The 17788-nt window shown below is 61.0% G+C and overlaps 3 protein-coding genes across 8 annotated transcripts; all 3 read left to right on the top strand.

Moving 5' to 3' along the window:
• Window positions 1-3723: 3723 nt before the first annotated feature.
• Window positions 3724-8642, top strand: Ptgds (prostaglandin D2 synthase). Of its 2 annotated transcripts, none has more exons than XM_076845036.1 (7): window positions 3724-3925; window positions 4725-4864; window positions 4966-5042; window positions 5590-5706; window positions 5882-5983; window positions 6420-6445; window positions 8624-8642. In XM_076845036.1, the coding sequence occupies exons 1-6, from the start codon at window positions 3818-3820 to the stop codon at window positions 6443-6445; spliced, it is 570 nt and encodes a 189-aa protein (XP_076701151.1). In that variant the 5' UTR covers window positions 3724-3817; the 3' UTR covers window positions 8624-8642. The 2 variants fall into 2 exon arrangements, with proteins under 2 accessions (XP_076701151.1, XP_076701148.1); XM_076845033.1 differs by lacking the exon at window positions 8624-8642 and adding an exon at window positions 6957-7088 and having other exon boundaries at window positions 3725-3925.
• Window positions 8643-9305: 663 nt separating this feature from the next.
• On the top strand, window positions 9306-10453 carry Lcnl1 (lipocalin like 1). The gene is made up of 5 exons (XM_076845037.1): window positions 9306-9387; window positions 9553-9663; window positions 9875-9976; window positions 10205-10230; window positions 10424-10453. Exons 2-5 carry the CDS (start codon window positions 9555-9557, stop codon window positions 10424-10426), a joined length of 240 nt encoding a protein of 79 aa, XP_076701152.1. The 5' UTR covers window positions 9306-9387; window positions 9553-9554; the 3' UTR covers window positions 10427-10453.
• Window positions 10454-15522: 5069 nt separating this feature from the next.
• On the top strand, window positions 15523-17091 carry Paxx (PAXX non-homologous end joining factor). 5 transcript variants are annotated; one of them, XM_076843013.1, is made up of 7 exons: window positions 15523-15706; window positions 15779-15839; window positions 16075-16124; window positions 16180-16394; window positions 16482-16550; window positions 16712-16796; window positions 16883-17091. In XM_076843013.1, exons 1-7 carry the CDS (start codon window positions 15582-15584, stop codon window positions 16899-16901), a joined length of 624 nt encoding a protein of 207 aa, XP_076699128.1. In that variant the 5' UTR covers window positions 15523-15581; the 3' UTR covers window positions 16902-17091. The 5 variants fall into 5 exon arrangements, with proteins under 5 accessions (XP_076699128.1, XP_076699127.1, XP_076699130.1 ...); XM_076843012.1 differs by having other exon boundaries at window positions 15525-15706; window positions 16879-17091; XM_076843015.1 differs by having other exon boundaries at window positions 15527-15706; window positions 16204-16394; window positions 16879-17091.
• Window positions 17092-17788: the final 697 nt, after the last annotated feature.

Here is a 17788-nt window from a genome sequence, read left to right as displayed (position 1 = left end):
GCAGTGAGGGAGGGTCCTGAGGCCTGGACCTCACTGACTAGGCTAGGATCTGGAGTGGAGGACACCACTGGGCTGTCCTCCACTCCAGACTGAAAGGCAGGAGTCTCTGACTTAGGGACAGGCTTGGACCAAGACCCAGGACACTCAGCTGCCCCAGTGCCCCCTGGCCATAGCCAGGAGACACTGGAGACTCCTGCCAGCCCAAATCAGAGCAGGGACACACACACACACACACACACACACACACACACACACACACAGAGTCCTGGAGGAGCAAGCCCCTCCCCTAAAACCAGCCTTTCAGCATCGTGAGGAGGAAAGGGGTGCCCAGCCAGACCCCCCTGCCCAACCCTTCAGCAGGCAATGGAGTCACTGGGGCTTGGCCACCATGGGTGGGCCGACAGCTTCTGGAAGCACCAAAGGTCTGCCCTGAGCTGAGGTCCCAGCGGTGGTCAGTGGAGGAGAGCAGGAGTGGGCAGGACTGTGCTGGCCTGGCTGTCCCTCCCCACAGCCCTGCCACGCCCCTTTCTTAAGGCAGAATTGGGCAGGACCTCTGCCCTCCAGAGGGGACCAGCCAGCCCCCAGCTCCCTGGCCCCAGGACAGGTGGAGGCCATCCTCAACCTCCCCCTCCACAGGACCTGGCCAGCAATGCACAGATACGCAAATTCCAGGGTGGATCTTACCCCAACTCCTGCCCTGCTCGACTCCTGGAGGGTGCATTCTCCTGGGCTGTGTGAGGAAGGGCACAGGCAGTTGGGAGGGCAGGTGGAGGGTGGCCATGTCCAGCGTCAGCAGAGGCTAACCTGACAGACGAGGCATGACAGAGGCCAGCCTGGGAGAGAAGGGCCTGGGGTGCCACCAGCACAGCCCCCTTAAGTCAGAATGTCCCCTTGAAGCAGATGGCCCTGGAGGCCCTGAGCTGCACTGCTCTCTCCACACTCAGCCCAACCCTCTCACGCTGCTGACCAGCACAACATCCCGCCTGGCTCTCAGAGCCCAGAATATTTACCCAGCTTCTTCTTGGTGGACCAGGGCACTGCCCCTCCTTCCAGTGCTCCAGAGGAGCCTTTCCTGCAGGGCTGAAAGGCAGGCTAGCTGGGCCTGACACACAGGGTCCAGGGGCTGCCCCTGACCACAACAACTACCCACAGCCAGAGGGGGGGACACTAACTGCCAGGCACAGGTGGGTGGGGCCAAGGAGGCCTTAGAGCGTAGGTCAAGGTCGGTGGACAGTCAGACACAGGGCTCACCAGGTATTGGAGCAGCCTGGGCCCTTGAGAGCGAACCCCTTGAGACAGAGGCCTGGACCTATCGCTGCCTGCCTCAGACACTGTAGCACCCCAAGGAAGAAACCACTCCCCTTCAGGACTAGACTGGGACTGGTTCTGGGAGTCCAGACCTGGGCCAGAGGCAGGGGGATGGCCTCAGTGATATCTCAAGGACACATTCCCTGTGACCCAAAGAAACTGGTGTTCAGGATTGGGGCTGGGGCTCAATGGTAGAGCACTGGCCTAGTATGCGTGAGGCCCTGGGTTCGATCCTCAACACCACGTAAAAATACATAAACAAAATAAAGGTACTATCTCCAACTAAGAAATAAATATTAAAATAAAAAAAGAAAAGAAACTGGTGTGCAGAGCAGTCAGGCAGATGTGCCCGCTCCCCAGTCGCCGGTGGTGCACAGTCCTGCTTGGCAGCTGGACAGCCACATGTGCACATCATATGCCTGCTCGGGTCTCCTGCTGGGCTCGGGGGGCCTGGACCGGGCTGTGTCCAGCACAGCCTAGAAGCTGTATGGGCCTGGAGAAGGGGAGGAGCTGGGCAACCAGAGGTGGGGGGCAGGTTGGGACTTTGAGGAGTGCCACGGACAACCTACACCTCGGGCTTTGGGCTCTGGTCACCGGGCAGAATGGGACCTGGCTCTTGGGGGAGGGAGGGCAGCAGGGCAGGATGGGGAGATAGCTCTAGGACACCAGGGGACAGGGGTGTCAGGTGAGAGACAGGTGCAGCCCAGGAGCCAGGGGAGCGTGGGCCCCTGAGGTAAGTCACCAGGAGAGGGGTCAGAGAGGAGGCAGCAAGAAAAGCCGAGGTCCAATGCCAGGAGAGGGCAGGGTGGGCTCTGGAGAGTGGCCCACTGGGGCAGGGCTGCCTGCTGTTTGGGGATGGGCTGAGCTGGTAACGCCAGAACCCTGGCCCCTGCTTGGTCCTGGGCCTTGCATAAGAGTCCTGTCCTCTCTTACTCGCTGTCCCTTCCCACAGAGGGTAGCTCTGTGTCTCAAGTTTGCAGTGCAGCCAGTCTGGCCTGGGCAGCCCCGTGAGTGGGTGCTGAGCAAGTGAGGGCTCTCTGGCCTGGAGCAGGGCAGAATCTCTCTTGAAGGGACACAGAGCCGTGTGGGGCAGGGCCATGCCTGTGCTGGCCCAGGTGGGGGAGAAAGAGGCAGCCCTCCTCCCACCAGGCAGGGCCACCCTTGGGGTGGAGCTACCACCAAGGACTGCCAGGAGGCCAGGTGTTCTTCCAAGAGGCTCCCACCCCTGGAAGCATTTCAAGACCACCACAGCTCTCCCCAGGCCAGAGGCAGCCAGGACTCAGTGGCACACCCCCAGGGGCCCTTCCTTCCACACACCTCCTCCTGCCCCCACACCCTGTCCTTGGCCACTCTGCTGGTCCACTCTGCACTCTCCAGATCTGCTGCTGGACCAAGCTGGGGCCTGACGCAGCCAAGGGGCAGTGCAGGGTCCTGGAGTCAGGGCCCCAAGTCCTGCTTGTCCTTTCAGAGTCTCTCCCTGTTGGCCCAGGGCATGGATTGACTGCTCTGGTCAGGGCTGGGCAAGAAGCAGGGTCTCGGGCTCACTCTGGGGTGCCTCTTGACTCTGGCCCCACCCTCCGACCTTGGCCTCTGCCCTGCCACCCCCAACAGTCCCAATATCACTGAGAAAGCAAGAAACCCTTGTGGCCCTGCTCACCCAGCTATTGATGCTAAATAAACCCAGACAATGGGAGGAAGGGCAGGACACATAGGCCTCATTCCCAGGGCCTGCAGGTCCCCAGCCAGGGAAGAGGCCACAAAGCCAGAAAGCAGTGGCAGGCTGCAGCCCCCCCCACTGAAGTCAGATGGCCCTCTCAGCCTGCGGCCCCACCCCACCCCTTTCCGCCTACTTCTGTGTTCTTTCCCCAAGGGCACTTAAGGGGACCATCATCAAAGCCCCACATCTGGTCACGGGGTTGCTGTGCTTAGGACACCTGCCTTGAGTGCCCTGCCTGTTAGATTGAGTTTCTTTGCCTTGGCCGGAGCTTCTGGTCACCACCTGCCCTGCTGGCCTCTCTGAACCAAATTCTCAATGTACAACTGAGGCTTTAGGGTTCCCTAAGTCTCAAATCTCTCATTCAAGGAGAGTGAATGATGGGTAGATTTTGTGAGAGGAAGGTCTTGGCCCCAGGTGGGCTGTGACCAGAGGCCCCAGAAGTAGGGCAGCGCCTCTCTGCCCATCCAACTGCTGGGGTGGGTGGGCTTGCCAGCAAGAATGGAATAGACAAGATTTTGGCCAGCTATGTCCCTAGCACAGCAGGGCCCTGGCTGGTCTCTGTGGGAGCTTCTTGCATAAGCAGCCCTGTGGGGGACAAGGCTGCAGCTGGGCTCAACCACCCCACCCCTCAGAATCACGAGCCTCTTGTGGGCTGTCCTTGGGCCCTGGGTGGAGGCCAAGCCTGGTCAATAAATAGGGGTCTCCTCAGTGTCCTCTGCTCCTCCTGCCCACCTACCCTCTTCTGCCCACACTGCTGGTACCCAACTGGGACACCTGCTCTGCTCCACGAGAATGGCGACTTTGCGCATGTTGTGGATGGAGCTGGTTCTGCTGGGGGTCCTGGGGGTCCTGCAGACCCAGGCCCAGGTCTCTGTGCAGCCCGACTTCCAACAGGACAAGGTGAGGGTCCCCTGACCAAAGACTGTACAGGCCCTAGGAGAATGGGCACTTTCAGGGCAGTTTCTCCCTGGTGAAGTGGCGCTAAGTCCTGCAGTGCCGGCAGAACCAGGCAGAGCCTGGGCCAAGCGGGGGAGGAGGGCTGCGCGGCTGCCCCAGGAGGCTGACCGTGGAGGCTGGCGGTGAGAGCGGCATTTCACCGGTTCCACTGACTGAACACGCAGACACGAGGGCCCGCCCACGCCCACGCCGTTCAAACACCATCCCCAGCGCACACATAGGCTTACGTCCCACGCTGGGTCCCAGGACGCGTCTCTGCGCAGTGCGCAGACGGCGATGGCACACCGACTGGCAGAGAACCCCGCAGTGCGGGCGGGGACGCGCTGGGGCCACAACCAGCCACCAGGGCTCAAGCGCCGGAGCTGGCGGGGACGCGCGGACCGAGTCCCTGCCCCTGAGCGCGCCGCCGCGCGCCCCTCCCCAGCGTCTCGCGGACGCCTCGCGTTTAGCCGAGGGGAACCCCGCCCTGACCCCTCCAGGAATGGGGCGCGCTCTGCCAGGCAGATGGCGCCTCTCCAGATCACTGCGATGCTGATCGGGCCGACCGGGGACGTCCCCGGGAGAGGGCAGACGCCTGGTGGGCCCGTGGGCGAAGAATGGGCGGGGCAAGCCGGAGGGGTGGGCCCCCTGGAGGGGCGTGGTCATCACGGCATGGGGGGCGGGGCCGGGCTGGAGGGCGGAGGTGGGGGTCCCGGTGCCCGCCGCTTGCGCCCGCGGACCCTGTCGTGCTCATTCGCCACAGTTCCTGGGGCGCTGGTTCAGCGCGGGCCTCGCCTCCAATTCGAGCTGGTTCCGGGAGAAGAAATCGATGCTGTCCATGTGCAAGTCGGTGGTGACCCCCACCGCGGACGGTGGACTCAACCTCACCTCCACCTTCCTCAGGTGGGACGCGGGTTCTGGGACCTAGAGAATCCCACCCTATTGTCGCGGTCTGGGGACATCCTCAGGCCTGACCCCTGACCTCGGAAGTAACCTGCCCACAGGAAAAACCAGTGTGAAACCCGAACCATGCTGCTGCAGCCCACTGGGAACCCTGGCTCCTACAGCTACCTGAGTCCACGTGAGTGGGCTCCACCCTGCCCCTCATCCCCTCCAAGGCATTTGCTGGGGTGATGGCCACTCCACCAGGGTCAGCTCCATCAAGGTCTGGGCATGATCCTGCCGGGTGTGGGGGGGAACTGAGAGACCCTCCCTCAAGGGACTGGAACCTCTCCCAAGCCCGCTCATGCTGTGCCAGGCCCCTCCCTGCTGGATGGAATTTTCCTAGGTCTCCTCTGCCCAGCTAGGGCACCCCCAGGCACTCCAGTTCCACCTCCCCTTCCCTGCTGGACCACGAGCTCATGGTTTTCTGATCTCCTGTGTTTCTTACTCTGAGGACTTTGGTTTGGGAACACAGTTCCTGGGCAGATGGGAAGCCCGGAGCTGGAGGGGCTGAACTGGGGAGGGACTGGGGAGGGACTGGGGAGCAGCCAGCCAGAGGGGAGCATCCCCTACAGGCCCAGGACCTGAGACCCTCCCATGTACACCCATAACCCCTCCCATAGAAGACACCCTTTCCCCAAGCAGTGGTAGGTGCCCCCAACCAGGCTTCTCTCTTGGGTTCCCAGACTGGGGCAGCACCCACGCAGTCTCAGTGGTGGAGACCAACTACAAGGAGTATGCACTGCTGTTCAGCCAGGGCACCAAGGGCCCTGGCCAGGACTTCCACATGGCCACGCTCTACAGTAGGTTCCCCACCCCACAGGCTCCCATGAAGGGACCCCTAGGCTGGCATGGCATGGGGTCAGCAGAGAACTGACACCTGATCCTAGAGGGGATCCCAGGGAGGGGTCCCAAGACTCAGGGTGGGGCAGGGCAAAGAGCTTCCTCACCAAGGCTGGCTCTTCTCTACCCACCCAGGCCGCACTCAGACCCCAAGAGCTGAGCTGAAGGAGAAGTTTGCTGACTTTTGCAAGGCCCATGGTTTCACAGAGAACGACATTGTCTTCCTTCCCCAGAATGGTGAGGGGGGCTAATCGGCTGGGCAGTGGATTACAGTCAGATTAGGGTAGGCGATGCCCTGAGTGGGATAGGATGGGACAGGATGGCCCTGCCCTTCCACCCGCTGACCTGCCTACAGCCCTGGGATGACAGGGTGCTCTTGGTCTTTCCACACCCCATGACCTCTGCCTGCAGGCCCCTTTACTAGGAACCCCCTCCCAAAGGACACCAGGCACCCTGCCTGCCAGCCACAAGGACACAGAGGCCCCCAGTTCCTCATGGTGGTGCCATGAGTGTTGGGGGTGGGATGAAGTCTGCAGTTTGGGGGTCTCGATCAAGACCCAGCTCTCCAGGGCCTTTAGGGCAGGTTCCATAGGAGAGGGGCAGGAAGCCCAGAAAGGAGAACGGCCCAGGCCTGTGGCACTGACCATGGCCCCCTGGGCTTCTTTCTTGACAGATAAATGCCTAAAGGAGCAAGAATAGGTGAGTGAGTTGGTGCCTCCGGCCCTTTCCCCCGGGACTGCCACTCACACATTCAGCACACACCCGCCACTTCAGGGGTCGTGGGGTGGGGGCAGGAGCTCCCAGAGCAGACCAGACCTCCAGTTACAACCATCAGAAGGAAGACTGCCCCCCACAGACTAGGGCTGATTCCCAGGGGCCCAGGAGGGTAGGTTCCAGGTAGAAAGGGAGAGGGGCCCCACCTTCAGGGACCGTCTCACAGCAGGGATCTCTGGCTCCTGGGGGTAGGAAGGCCTGGAGGCAGGGCAGGAGGTCCACCAGGAACCCAGACCAGAGTGGAGGGGCTAGAAGGTGGAGTGGAGGGAATGCGGGCTGGATAGGGGAGGTCGAGGACTCTGCTGGTGCCTTTGCTGAGACCAGGGGACCAGGCTCTGGAGGGACCCTAGGTAGGAGGCCCACACTAGAAGTTCGCTCTGGGCCGGTGGGGCGGGTAGGATGTTTCCTGCACTACCAGTGGCTCCTGTCCTCCCAGCCAGGTGACCCAGCCTCAGGACTCCCCTGCTCCGCTTCTTCTTTCAAGACCGTGGCCCTGGCTCCCCAAAGCACCTCTGCACCCTTGGGCTTTATCCCAGACCTGAGAAATAAACTCTGGAAGCAAAGGAGAGCCCGAGTCTTGCCTATCTGTCCTCTGACACTTTGTTCACCAGTCCCCTCCTACAAAATATCAGTACGAAGTCCCCAAAGCTGGTGTTTGCTCCTGAGTCAGGACAGCTGAGGAGGAGTGCTCGGAGCTGCACTCTACCCTGCACATGGCTGTGACCTCACCACAGCCCCACTTCCTCCATCTGTACCCCCTTGAGCTGCCAATTTATGAGCTGGTGGGGGTCAGTCATTCAGTAGCTAATCCCTTAGACAGGTGTCCGCCCCCACCCCGCCCAATCACCCCTAAACAGGAAAGGCCAGGGAGCTTTGGGTCAGATGAGTTTTTCAAGGTTTGGGATTAGTGCACTCAGATTAAGCAAGGTTTGGGAAGGCACAGAAAGGAACATTTGTTTGGGAGGTGCTAGAGAATCTATGGCTCTTGCTGAGAAAGGCTGACAGGGTGAGCTGGGGATAGGCCACTCCACACCTCTGCTCACAGTTCTACCACCCCTGGCCTGGGCTTCCAGAGCATGCAGCCCCGCCCCTCACCAGAGTCCTGGCACCAAAGCCACACTGTGAGGCCAGCCCCCTGCCTACCCCTCCCTCTCCCTCGGGTACCCACCAGGCTGGTCCTTCCCAGGATCCTGGCCCTGGCCCTCCTGGTTTACAGTGTGCCAGCTCCCTGGTAGGCAGACAGACCCTCCTGAGGCTCAGTCATGAAGTGGGCCTCTGGGTGGGCCTCCTGGAGCAGGAGGGGACCTGGGCTGTGCCTGAGCAGAAGGCTAGGGCCAACATCCAGAGGGCTAGAAGGCAGAGAAGCAGGGCGCGTGTCTGTCAGGCAGCCCCTTGGCCCAGTGGCTGCCAGGATTACCTGTCCCCAGCTGCCACACACCCAGCCCTTCCCACAGGAAACACAGGGCTGGGAGGGCGGGGTTGAGTGGAAGCATCTGGGCTAGGTGCTACAGGGTGCAATTGGATAGGGAGCTTATCGCAGTGGGCTTCCTCAGAGGCCAGCCAGCCAGCTGCCCCAGGGCATCTGGGGGGCATAAAAGTCCCTCTGGCAGAAGCCGCCCCAGCTCTCCTGTCCTGCTGTAGCCCCAGAGGATCTGACACGATGCTGCAGACTCTGCTGATCAGCTCCCTCCTTGTCCTGCTCAGGATGTCCCTAGGCTGGGCCCAGGTCCCCATCCAGGAAAACTTTGATGCTGTTAAGGTGTGCCCACAAGCCTCCTCTTCCCTCTGCATGGATGGCCCTACCCAACTTGCTTCTGCATGCCACATCCTCTCTGACCCAGGCTCAGCAGGGCCGGGGGCCTAAAGAAAGACCCTCTCTGATGCCTGGCCCATCAGACCAGAAAGTGGGGTGCACTGGGGAGGACAGCAGACCTCTGGCTCCGCGTTTGGATTGTGCTCACCGCCACTGCCCAGGGCCTTGTCCCCCAGTACTGGGGTTGACCTATGTGCAGAGGTCATGAGCACTAGTACCAGGGAGGGACATGGTAGGCTTGGACTCAGAGAACAGGGGTCACTTCTCAGCCCTCCTGCTCTGCCCTGCAGTTCCAGGGCATCTGGTACATAGTCGGGGCTGTGTCAGATGACCAGAGCTTCCAGGATTCCAAGGATGACATGAAGATGCCCATGGTTTTAGTGACCCTCTTGGCCAATGGCGACCTGGATGTCAAGTTTGGGTACCCCACGTAAGTGATCCCACCGGCCTCACCTACAATTCAGGTGATTTACCTGAGACAAAGGCCATTGTAAGGCCATGTGAAGGCCAGCAGGAACCAGAGGCATCCCTGATACTCCAGGGGGCCCGACCACAGGTTCCTGATGGCCTGAGCTGCCAAGACCCAAATAGGAACCCCAGCACACCTGCTCCCTAGAGGGAGTCAGGCACCTGCAAACCCTCCCGAGTGACTGCTTGTCTGTGTGCCTGTGTGTACATGTGTGTCCTCTGTGTGTGTGCCTGTGTGTCCTGTGTGTGTGTGTGCCCACCGACAGGGGACACCTGAAGGCCCTGAGCCCACACTGCTGCCTCCACCCCAGAGGACTGTCCTCCGCTGTAAGACATAAAGCACCTGTGTCCTGAAAGGGCTGTTGTGAGGGTGAACAGGGGACCCTGCTAGGCTCTGCCAGGGCAGCGTCCTCAGGACACCTGCAGGTCTGGGACTGTCAGAGAGGGCAAGGCAGGACCTGGGCCTGGGCACCGGCAGGGCCGAGGCTCAGGGATGGACAGCTCCTCCCCAGGCCAGACGGTGGGTGCCAGAAGATAGACACGACCTTCAGCAAGGGTGCAGTGGATGGGCAGTTCAGCAACCCAGGTGAGGCGACGGTGGCCCCCACAGGTGGGCAGCAGGCACGGAGGGTGGGGGCCTGGGGGCCTGTGCATTCTGTTTGATTGGCATGCGGAGGCGGGGTTTCCGGGGGCGGGGCTTCCCGCCAGAGCTAGGTGTGGCTCCCAGTCACTAGCTCTCCCATGCCCTCAGCTATGGCCCAGACTGACATCCGCGTGCCTTTCACGGACTACAAGAACTTCGCCGTGGTGTACTTCGAGACGCAGAAGGGGGACATGCGGAACGTCTGGCTGCAGCTCTACGGTGGGCAGCCGACACCTCCCCTGGTCACAGGCCTGGCCCTTGGAGCGGTGTCCCGCATCTGGTCTGCAGAGTTGCCCACGTGCACGCTCCACCACACTCCCACTTGCGGCGGGCAGAACCCCTGTTTCCCAGGGGCTCCTCCGGACCCCCGAGACCTGCGGGGAAGGGCTCTGGCCCAGCCCCTTTGCTCACCCTTCTTCCCTGCCCCCAGTCCGTGTCCCGGAGCTGTTTCCTGAAGGTGCCCAGAAGATGCAGCTACTGGCACCCCGCGTGGGCCTGAACCCCAGCCAGGGTGCCATGCTACCCAAGTCGGGTGAGCGCTGGCCCATCCCAGCTTAGGGCTGCAGAAGCCGGGACTGTCAGGGCCAGGTCCTGAGGGTCTCTCCACCCATCCCTGATGTGGGATGTCCAGGGACAGCTTTGGACCCTCTGGGCCAAGGAAGAGGCGGGAGTGTGCCAGGAATGGTGGACTGGGAGGACCGGGGCCCTAGGGAAAGGGGCTCGAGGTGGAGATGGTGACGGAGCCCTCTCTCTCCCGCAGACCAGTGTGCGGGGGCGCTCTCCCAGGTGAGTGCCCAGAACCCTCGGAGCTGCTGAGCCGTGCCCTGCGGGTCAGGCTTCACTGCAGGGCCCTCCCTCTGGGTGGTCTCCTGAGTCAAGTCCCCCCACTCACACAAACAGCCGTGGGTGGGGAGCGCGGGGCCCAGGAGGGCCCAGAGGGCCTAAGACACCAGGCCCACAGCTGCTCCTTTTTTTGCAGTGAGGGATCCGGCCTGGAGTGCCGCAGGGCTCTTGCCCCGTTTCTCTCCACAGCCCCCCAAGCACAATAAATGGTGTGTGAAAGCCAGCTGCGATGTGCATTCACTGTAGGGGAGGCAGAGCATGGGGGGCCTCAGGCCGGGGACCCCAGGGCCCTAGACCCTTCAAAGCTGAGCACTGCAGGGGGACCTCTCCACCCACAGGAGCCACGGGGGGGGGGGGGAGGCCACAGGCAGGGGACAGGCTGGGGTAGAGAGAAGAAATCAAAAGGGAGATACACAGGAGACAAAGAAAGGACAGGGGACATCCAGCTGTGGTCTGAGAGCCTGTGCTGAAGGCCCTGCGCCTTTCCTCCTGAGCCAGTCCTCTCTTCCAGGCACACTCTGAAAGTCCTGCGAGATCTATAGATCTCAACAGTGCTGTAAAGTCCCTAGTTAAGGTCACCCTGAGCACCAGCCCACCCAGGGCAGAGGTTAAGCAGAGGGAGACAGGGTGCTCTAGGAGACCTGTGAGAACCAGCAGACCAGCAGAGGACCCTGTGACTGCTGTGCACAGGGCGTCCTGCCTGCCTGCCCACACCTACTCCTGAGGAGCCCAGCCTAATCCCATCTTAAGGCTGGGAGCCATCTTGTCACAAAGTCATGAAAAGCTCATTTCTGCTTTGGAATTCCTGCCGTGCTCTGAACTCACCCCTGCCTGGCTCCCCCGACCACATAACAACCCTCTCTGAAACCTCAGCGGCTCCTCATGAATTCTGATGTTGGGATCTGAATTTACTCCCTACCTTGAAATGTCAAGCCATGCAGATCATTAACCTGCCATCTGCCCTTGCGTCACGTTTGCCAGAACCCCGTTAGCTGTAGGTTCCCAAGACACCCCCTTTGTGGCTTTTTGTGCTATATAAACCTTTCCTTCCCTGAGGGGCGCTGATCTCTGGCCCAGGTCAGGGTGGGGAAGTCGCTGGCCAGCTCTCTGTGTGCACAATGCAAGCTTGCTGTAATTCGGTTTAAAATTGGAGTTGGTGGTCTTTGCATCGTGGTTCAACACTCCTCACCTGAAAAAGAGGAGCCCAGAACCCCAAGGCCTCTCTTGCTCCCCAGATTTTTCCTGGTGGCAGGGGTTGGGGGCCAGAGCCCATGGGACTGATGGCCGGTGTTCTCCCTTGAAAGTGCCTCTGCTTCCTAGGTAGACCCCCATGTCTCCCACCTGTGCTGAGAGGACCCTGCTCATCCTGAGTCCACCCCTCTTTGGAGACTCCTCGGGTCTCCTCCTGACCAGGCTGAGCTCTGCAAAGGCATTAAGGCTGTCCGGGCTACCTGCAGGACCCATGCACCCAGACCCGAGGTACAGCCCTCACTCAGCTGCCAGACCCACTGCACACTGGCCGGGCCGGCAGTGGTTTGAGGTGGTCTGAGCCGTTTCCCTCCCCTCCCCATCCTCCAGCTCACCCCCATCCCCGCTGTTGCCCCTCCCAGAGGTGCCAGTCTTCCACATTCTAGACAGAGGCCCAACACTGTCTTCCATAGGCTTAGGGACATACATCATGTCCCCACAGTGGCACAGGTGCCCACAAGCTGATCCGAGGGTTAGCTGACAGTTACATGACTTCCCCCCAGTGATGCCAGGCCAGGAAGGGGAACGTGAGGCCTGCACACAGGTGCCTGGCCTGTTTTAGCACGGGGCAGGTGTGGGCAATGACCACTGTGCAGGACCCTGGGCTCAAGGAGGTGCCGCCAGCGTGCTGCAGGAGCCCAGTCTCCACTCGCACCCAACACGAGGCCAGAGTGTGCTCCCGGGCCAGCCTGCCCGCCCCTCTAGGCTCTCCCCTTTCACCCTGTGATGAACTCGCCCTAAGCTATGTCTGTGCCACACTGGATCCTTGTGTCTGGGCCAGAACCGCCTCACCCTAGAGGAGCCTCTCTGAGGACGCGGGACAGACACAGTACTCCACAGTTGAGGGACGTCCCCCGGGGGCGCCTCCTGCTATGATTTCTGCTTTTCACCTGGTTGGCAGATTCCTGTTGGAAAGCACAGTCGGCGGTGGAGCACTGCCCGCCTGCCCTGGGCTCCGCGGCCAGCACCGTGGACACACACGTGTGTGCTCCCTCCTCGTTAGACGTCTTCTTGACTGGGACCCTCTGGGCTGCGAGGCCACAGAGAAGGAGTCTCCCCATCCATGGACCCCAGACAGCCCCTCTGACACCCCCGTACCTGCTGGCCCCCACCTGGGCTGTGAGGGGACTGTCCAGGTGGTGCTTGTGTGTGGGAAAGGCCAGAGCCAGCCACACGTGTGCTTGCCGGGCCCTGGCACGGTGCAGTCACCCACCACACTCCAACTATCACCCAGTTACTCAACCTGCCCGCTGTTCCAGCTTTGACCAGGACCAGGAGAAGGGATGGAAGTGCAGGGCACAGTGGGGGCTTAAGGCAGAGAGGCAGGAGGCCCGCTTCCCCACGGACCCCCTCACGGGCTCGTCCCAAGGGTCTAGCCCCCAAACCCTGCCATCACCTCGGGAGGCCTGGGGGGAGGAGGTGCAGGTAGCCTTACCACGCCTCAGGGACCCCCTTCCCTTCCTTCTGGGTTGAGGCAGCCCCTGGGGGACACTAGGGGTTCAGAGGTGGTCATCCCCTAACCCTGCAATTCCACCTAACACTTGTCATATCCTGCACCACCTGGCTCTGGCCATGCAGGGCAGCTGTCAGCAAGTACTTCACCAGAGCAGCCCAGCAACTCATTTACAGGATCAGTCAGATCTTGTCCTCTCTGCTCAGGACTGCACCCAGTGGGTCTCACCTCACTGAGTAAAGTCAAATTCTTACACTGGCCAGCACAAGGTCTGCCTGATAGGCCTCCCTCTGTGCTACCGGCCTTGTTCCTTGAATATGCCAGCCTTGAGCCTGCCCCAGGGCCTTTGCACAAGCTGCCCAATGACTGGGTTTGTCCTCCCTAGCCATCCATTTAGCTCACTCCTTCCCTCTTCTGAAGTCTGGCTCAACATCATTGTTCTCGGACTTTCCTGTGACCTCTGGAACCTCAAGCCCAGCTGTCTCCTGCCTCCCTGATGCCCTTTCGCTGTACTTCTTGCTCCTCTTCACTGCCTTGGGCCCTTTGTCTTCCCTGTCCCCCCTCACAGGTTGACTTCAAGCCCAGGTGGTGAGGAGCCTCCCAAGACCCTCCCCTTCTCTGCTCCTGAGGCCCACCTGCCTCATTTCCCACCTAGTAACAGGCACCCATATCCACTGAAATAAAGTTGCTTACCCAGACGGCTGGCAAGCCATGCTCCCAGACACACTCGAGATCACTCCAACGTGGGTTTTATGGTTTTCTTATGTTTTAGAACTAATTTTTATTCCTTGCATTAATGTCCTATGGCTACTGTGACACATTGTCACAAACTTGTGGCTTCAAACATGCATTTATAGCTGCGTGTGGTGCACACCTGTAATCTCAGCTACTTGGGAGCTGAGGCAGGAGGGTCACAAGTTCAAGTCCAGCCTGAGTGACCTGGCAAGACCCTGTATCAGAATTAAAAAATAAGAAGGACGGGCCATGTAGCTCTGTGCTGGACCACCCTGTGCTCCATCTCCAGGACTGGAAACAGCCAACGTGCCTTTATTATCTCAGGCTTTGAGGCTAGAGCTCCCAAATTAGTCTCCCTGGGCTGAAATCAGCTGTGGTCTGGCTGGGCTCCTAAGGCTCTGGGGGACAGCCCTTCTCCTCTGCCGCGTCACCCTGCAGGCACCCACCCTCGCAGAATTGGGTGCAGCGAGTCTTAGGGAAGCTGATGAGGGGTGCCCCCAGGCTCCCATGCAGGTGGAGGCAGGCTTCGGGTTCTGCCACCTGAGGTCTCCCTGGGCCACCTTGTCGTGGTGAGCAGGTTAGGAGGGAGCACAAAGTGACAGCCATTGCTTCTGCCATATTCTAGTGACTAGACGCAAATCACTAGGTGCAGCTTGAGGGGAGGGGGGTCACCTGAGGGTCTGGGCCATCCTAGAGAATGCTACCATGATGAGTAAGCTAGAATGTATTCTATGTAGTCACAAGCAAGGGAAACTGAAAATGGAGCAGGAAAGGGGATAGAGTTGGACAGGTGTTGAAATGTTCTTCTCAGGCTCACTGAGAAGGGCGCATTTGGGGAAAGACCTGAAAAAGGTGAGTACATCCAAGACCAAATGACAGCATGTGCAAAGGCCCTGCAGCAGAGCCTATGAGGGCCTGGAGGGGAGCAAAACAGGAAACCTGGGAGATGAGGCAGGCTTAGCTCAGGGCACACTGGACATAGGTTGACAACCTACAAAACCACCAACAGTTCTCCCCAAGGCCACCATGCCTCACTCCAGCCCTTTTGCACAGTCTTGAGCAGACCTGTCCAGCAGGGCCCTTCCTGGGATCCCCCTTTCTCTTTCCTAGGTCAGAGCTCAAACAGGCAGCTGTTCCCAACCACAGGGCTCTGGTTCTGCTACAGCTTCTGCCTAGAGCTCGGCTCTACCCGAAGGTGTCATGTTGATTGTCTCTCCCACTGGATCTCTCAAGCTCCAGGAGGTCAGAGGCCTTGCCCATCGTCCACTGTGTCCTCAGGGATAGGACAACACGAAGGCTCAGGAGCTCTGGCTCATAACCCCCGGACTGCCAGGTTTTACTCCGCATCTGGGCTGGTCCCGGTTAGGAAGCGTGGCTTTGCATCTAAAGCCACCTGAGTCACACCTGGGGGACGACGAGGGCTAACAGGCCGCAGGGAGGAGTAAGTGGGTGGGATGTAGAAGCGGCCCTCGCGTGGAGCGCGGGGGCTGTGCGCGCCACTGTTGAGGGAACCCTGGACTAGGGGACCATGGGCGGAGCAGGGGAGAGCCCCGAAGAGACCCCTGCTGCAGTTGGGGCCGCAGAGCGCACAGCCAGAGACGCGGAGGTTGGGACGGCACCCTCCAGGCACCAAGCCCCGCCCCGACTCCGCCTGCCTAGCGCCAAGCCCCGCCCAGCCCCGGAGCCGAGTCCCTCCCACCGGGGCTGGAAGCTCCGTCCCTGAAGACTCCGCCCCGCGCAGGCGCCCTAAGCCCCACGTCGGCCGCGTCGGCCTCCCAAGCCGCTCCTCGGCGCAGGCGCCCTGGGCCTGTAGTCCTGACCCCAGCGCCCCCGTGTGGCCGACGTCTGCGGATCGGCCATGGTGCCGCCGCCGCTGTCGCCTCCGCTCTGCACGCTGCCGCCTGGCCCGGGCCCACCCCGCTTCGTGTGCTACTGCGAGCGGGAGGAGAGTGGGGACGCAGACTGCGGCGGCTTCAACCTCTAGTGAGTGGGGTCCCGGGAGGTGAGGTGCGGGAGCTCGGCGGGCGGCCGCGACTGACGACAACTTCCGCACAGTGTCACCGACGCCGCGCAGCTCTGGAGCACCAGCTTCTCGCGGGACAGCCTGGCGGCCCTCGTGCGTAAGGACGCCCTGGCGGGTCTGGGAGCTTGCCACACCCCGCACTGAGCCTCCTGTGGGATGTAGGGACCTGTGACCCCCAAAGGGGCATGAACTCTCCCTTTCCCCACGTGGTAGCTGCAGTCTTAAAGTTGGCCTGGGAGCCCAGGTGTTACCAGGGTCGGGCAGGTTTGGGGCCTTTCAGTGGGTCTAGGGTCCCGGGCAGCTGGTGACAAGTCCCTGTGCCCTGCAGAAATCCCGCTTTGGTCTTAGTGAAACTGAGGACATCACCTCCCGGTTCAGGTGAGCCACAGGGAGGAGGGTTCGGGGTGGAACAGGGGTGAGGGACTGGCCACAGTGTCTCCTGCCTCTCCTCCCCCAGGGCAGCCTGCCATCATCAAGGGATGACTCTGAGCTTTCAGGAGGATAGAGCATCCCTGACACTTTTAGGGGGGCCATCAACACTGGTCTTCGACCTCTCCAAGGTGCCGGGTATAGAGGCAGCCCCCAGGTTGCAGGCACTGACCCTGGGCCTGGCAGAGCGCGTGTGCAGCCTGGAGCAGCACCTGGCAGGTAGGGTGGGCACCTGTACCCTCTTTGGGGTCCCTGTCATGCTCCGCCTCTTGCACTGAGTAGATTGCCCACCGGGTTTCTCTCCAGCTGTGGAAAAGACAGCTGCCAGCCCCAGGAAGAGTCCCCAGCCAGTGGGATCTCAACTCTTCTTACCAGGTAAGGTGAGGACCTGGGAGGTAGGTTGGGTGTTCTCTTTCCTTTGGAACTATCTCCCCCAAAACAGGCCTCACGCTTGGAAAGAAGATCTGTCTGTGCAGATAGGGCCATGGCAGGGAGTGCTGCTGGGTTCAGAAGCCCTGCTTCCTGTTTTTCTCCAGACCCCGATCCCCAGAGAGGTGGTCCTGGACCTGGGGTCAGGAAACGGTGTCCAGGGGAATCCCTCATCAACCCTGGCTTCAAAAGGTATCTGCCCACCGTCCCCCCTAACCTGGATCCCTACCCGCTCCTCTACACCTTCGTTGGATCACCCCCTCTTCTCTCTCAGTAAGAAGCCAGCTGGTGGCGTAGACTTCGAAGAAACCTGAAGTACATCAAAATGTGTGGCCTTGTCAGGAGTCTCCTGGTGAACAGAGCAGCAGCCTGAGTCCCTGCCACCAGAGACCCTGCCTCGACTTCCACCTGTGGCAGCCCATCTGCTGTGTGCAGAGTAGGGCTGCTGCCCAAGTCCCTGCCCTATAAAATAAAGGGCTCCCTCAGGTGAAGGCTCTGGTTCTTGGGGGCTGGCCTGGGGAGGGGAGCAGGAACCCCCTTAGGCCGTGCCCTGGGCTGGGAGCTCGGGGTGTAAACAGGCACACCCAGGCACCAGCTCCTGGGAGGAGGCTCTTCCTGGGTGGATCTGGGGTGACTGAGCTCTCTCAGACCAGACCAGCCGTTCCTGCATGACCAGCCCAGGGCCAAAGCTTCCAACACTGTCCTGTCCCTTCATTGCCCACGCAGGCAGAGCACAGGCCCACACTGGTACAGGCCTGGGAGGACATCCCATGCAGATGCATATGTGGAAGGCCACCACTGTGGCCCCCCAGCTGAACTCACTGCTGGAGAGGGCAGTGGCTGCAGCCTGGGAGTACTGAGGAATGTGGGCCTTTCCCCACCCACCTGGCCCAGCGCCCCGAGGTTGAGCTCCTCAGGCCTCTGCTCTCCACCCTCCTTGGCCATACAGGGCATCCTGCCCCACCCTAGCCTGACTGGTTTGGGAACCCAATCCAGTCCCCCTGACGCCTCTGCCTAGGTGACATGGGCAGGAGGCCCCAGGCCTGTGCACTACTCTGCATAGGAGGATGGACGGGGCCCCACCCACTGGGAGCCCTGGCCTCACCATTCTGGCATGGTCATCTTGTCCCCACTCACTGATGGTGGGAGTAGGGGTTGGGTGGCAGTAATCGTGGGCCTCTTGC

This window comes from Callospermophilus lateralis, chromosome 2 (assembly GCF_048772815.1).
Source record: "Callospermophilus lateralis isolate mCalLat2 chromosome 2, mCalLat2.hap1, whole genome shotgun sequence".
Taxonomy (NCBI): Eukaryota; Metazoa; Chordata; class Mammalia; order Rodentia; family Sciuridae; genus Callospermophilus; species Callospermophilus lateralis.
This window is presented reverse-complemented; position numbering and strand designations above follow the sequence as displayed.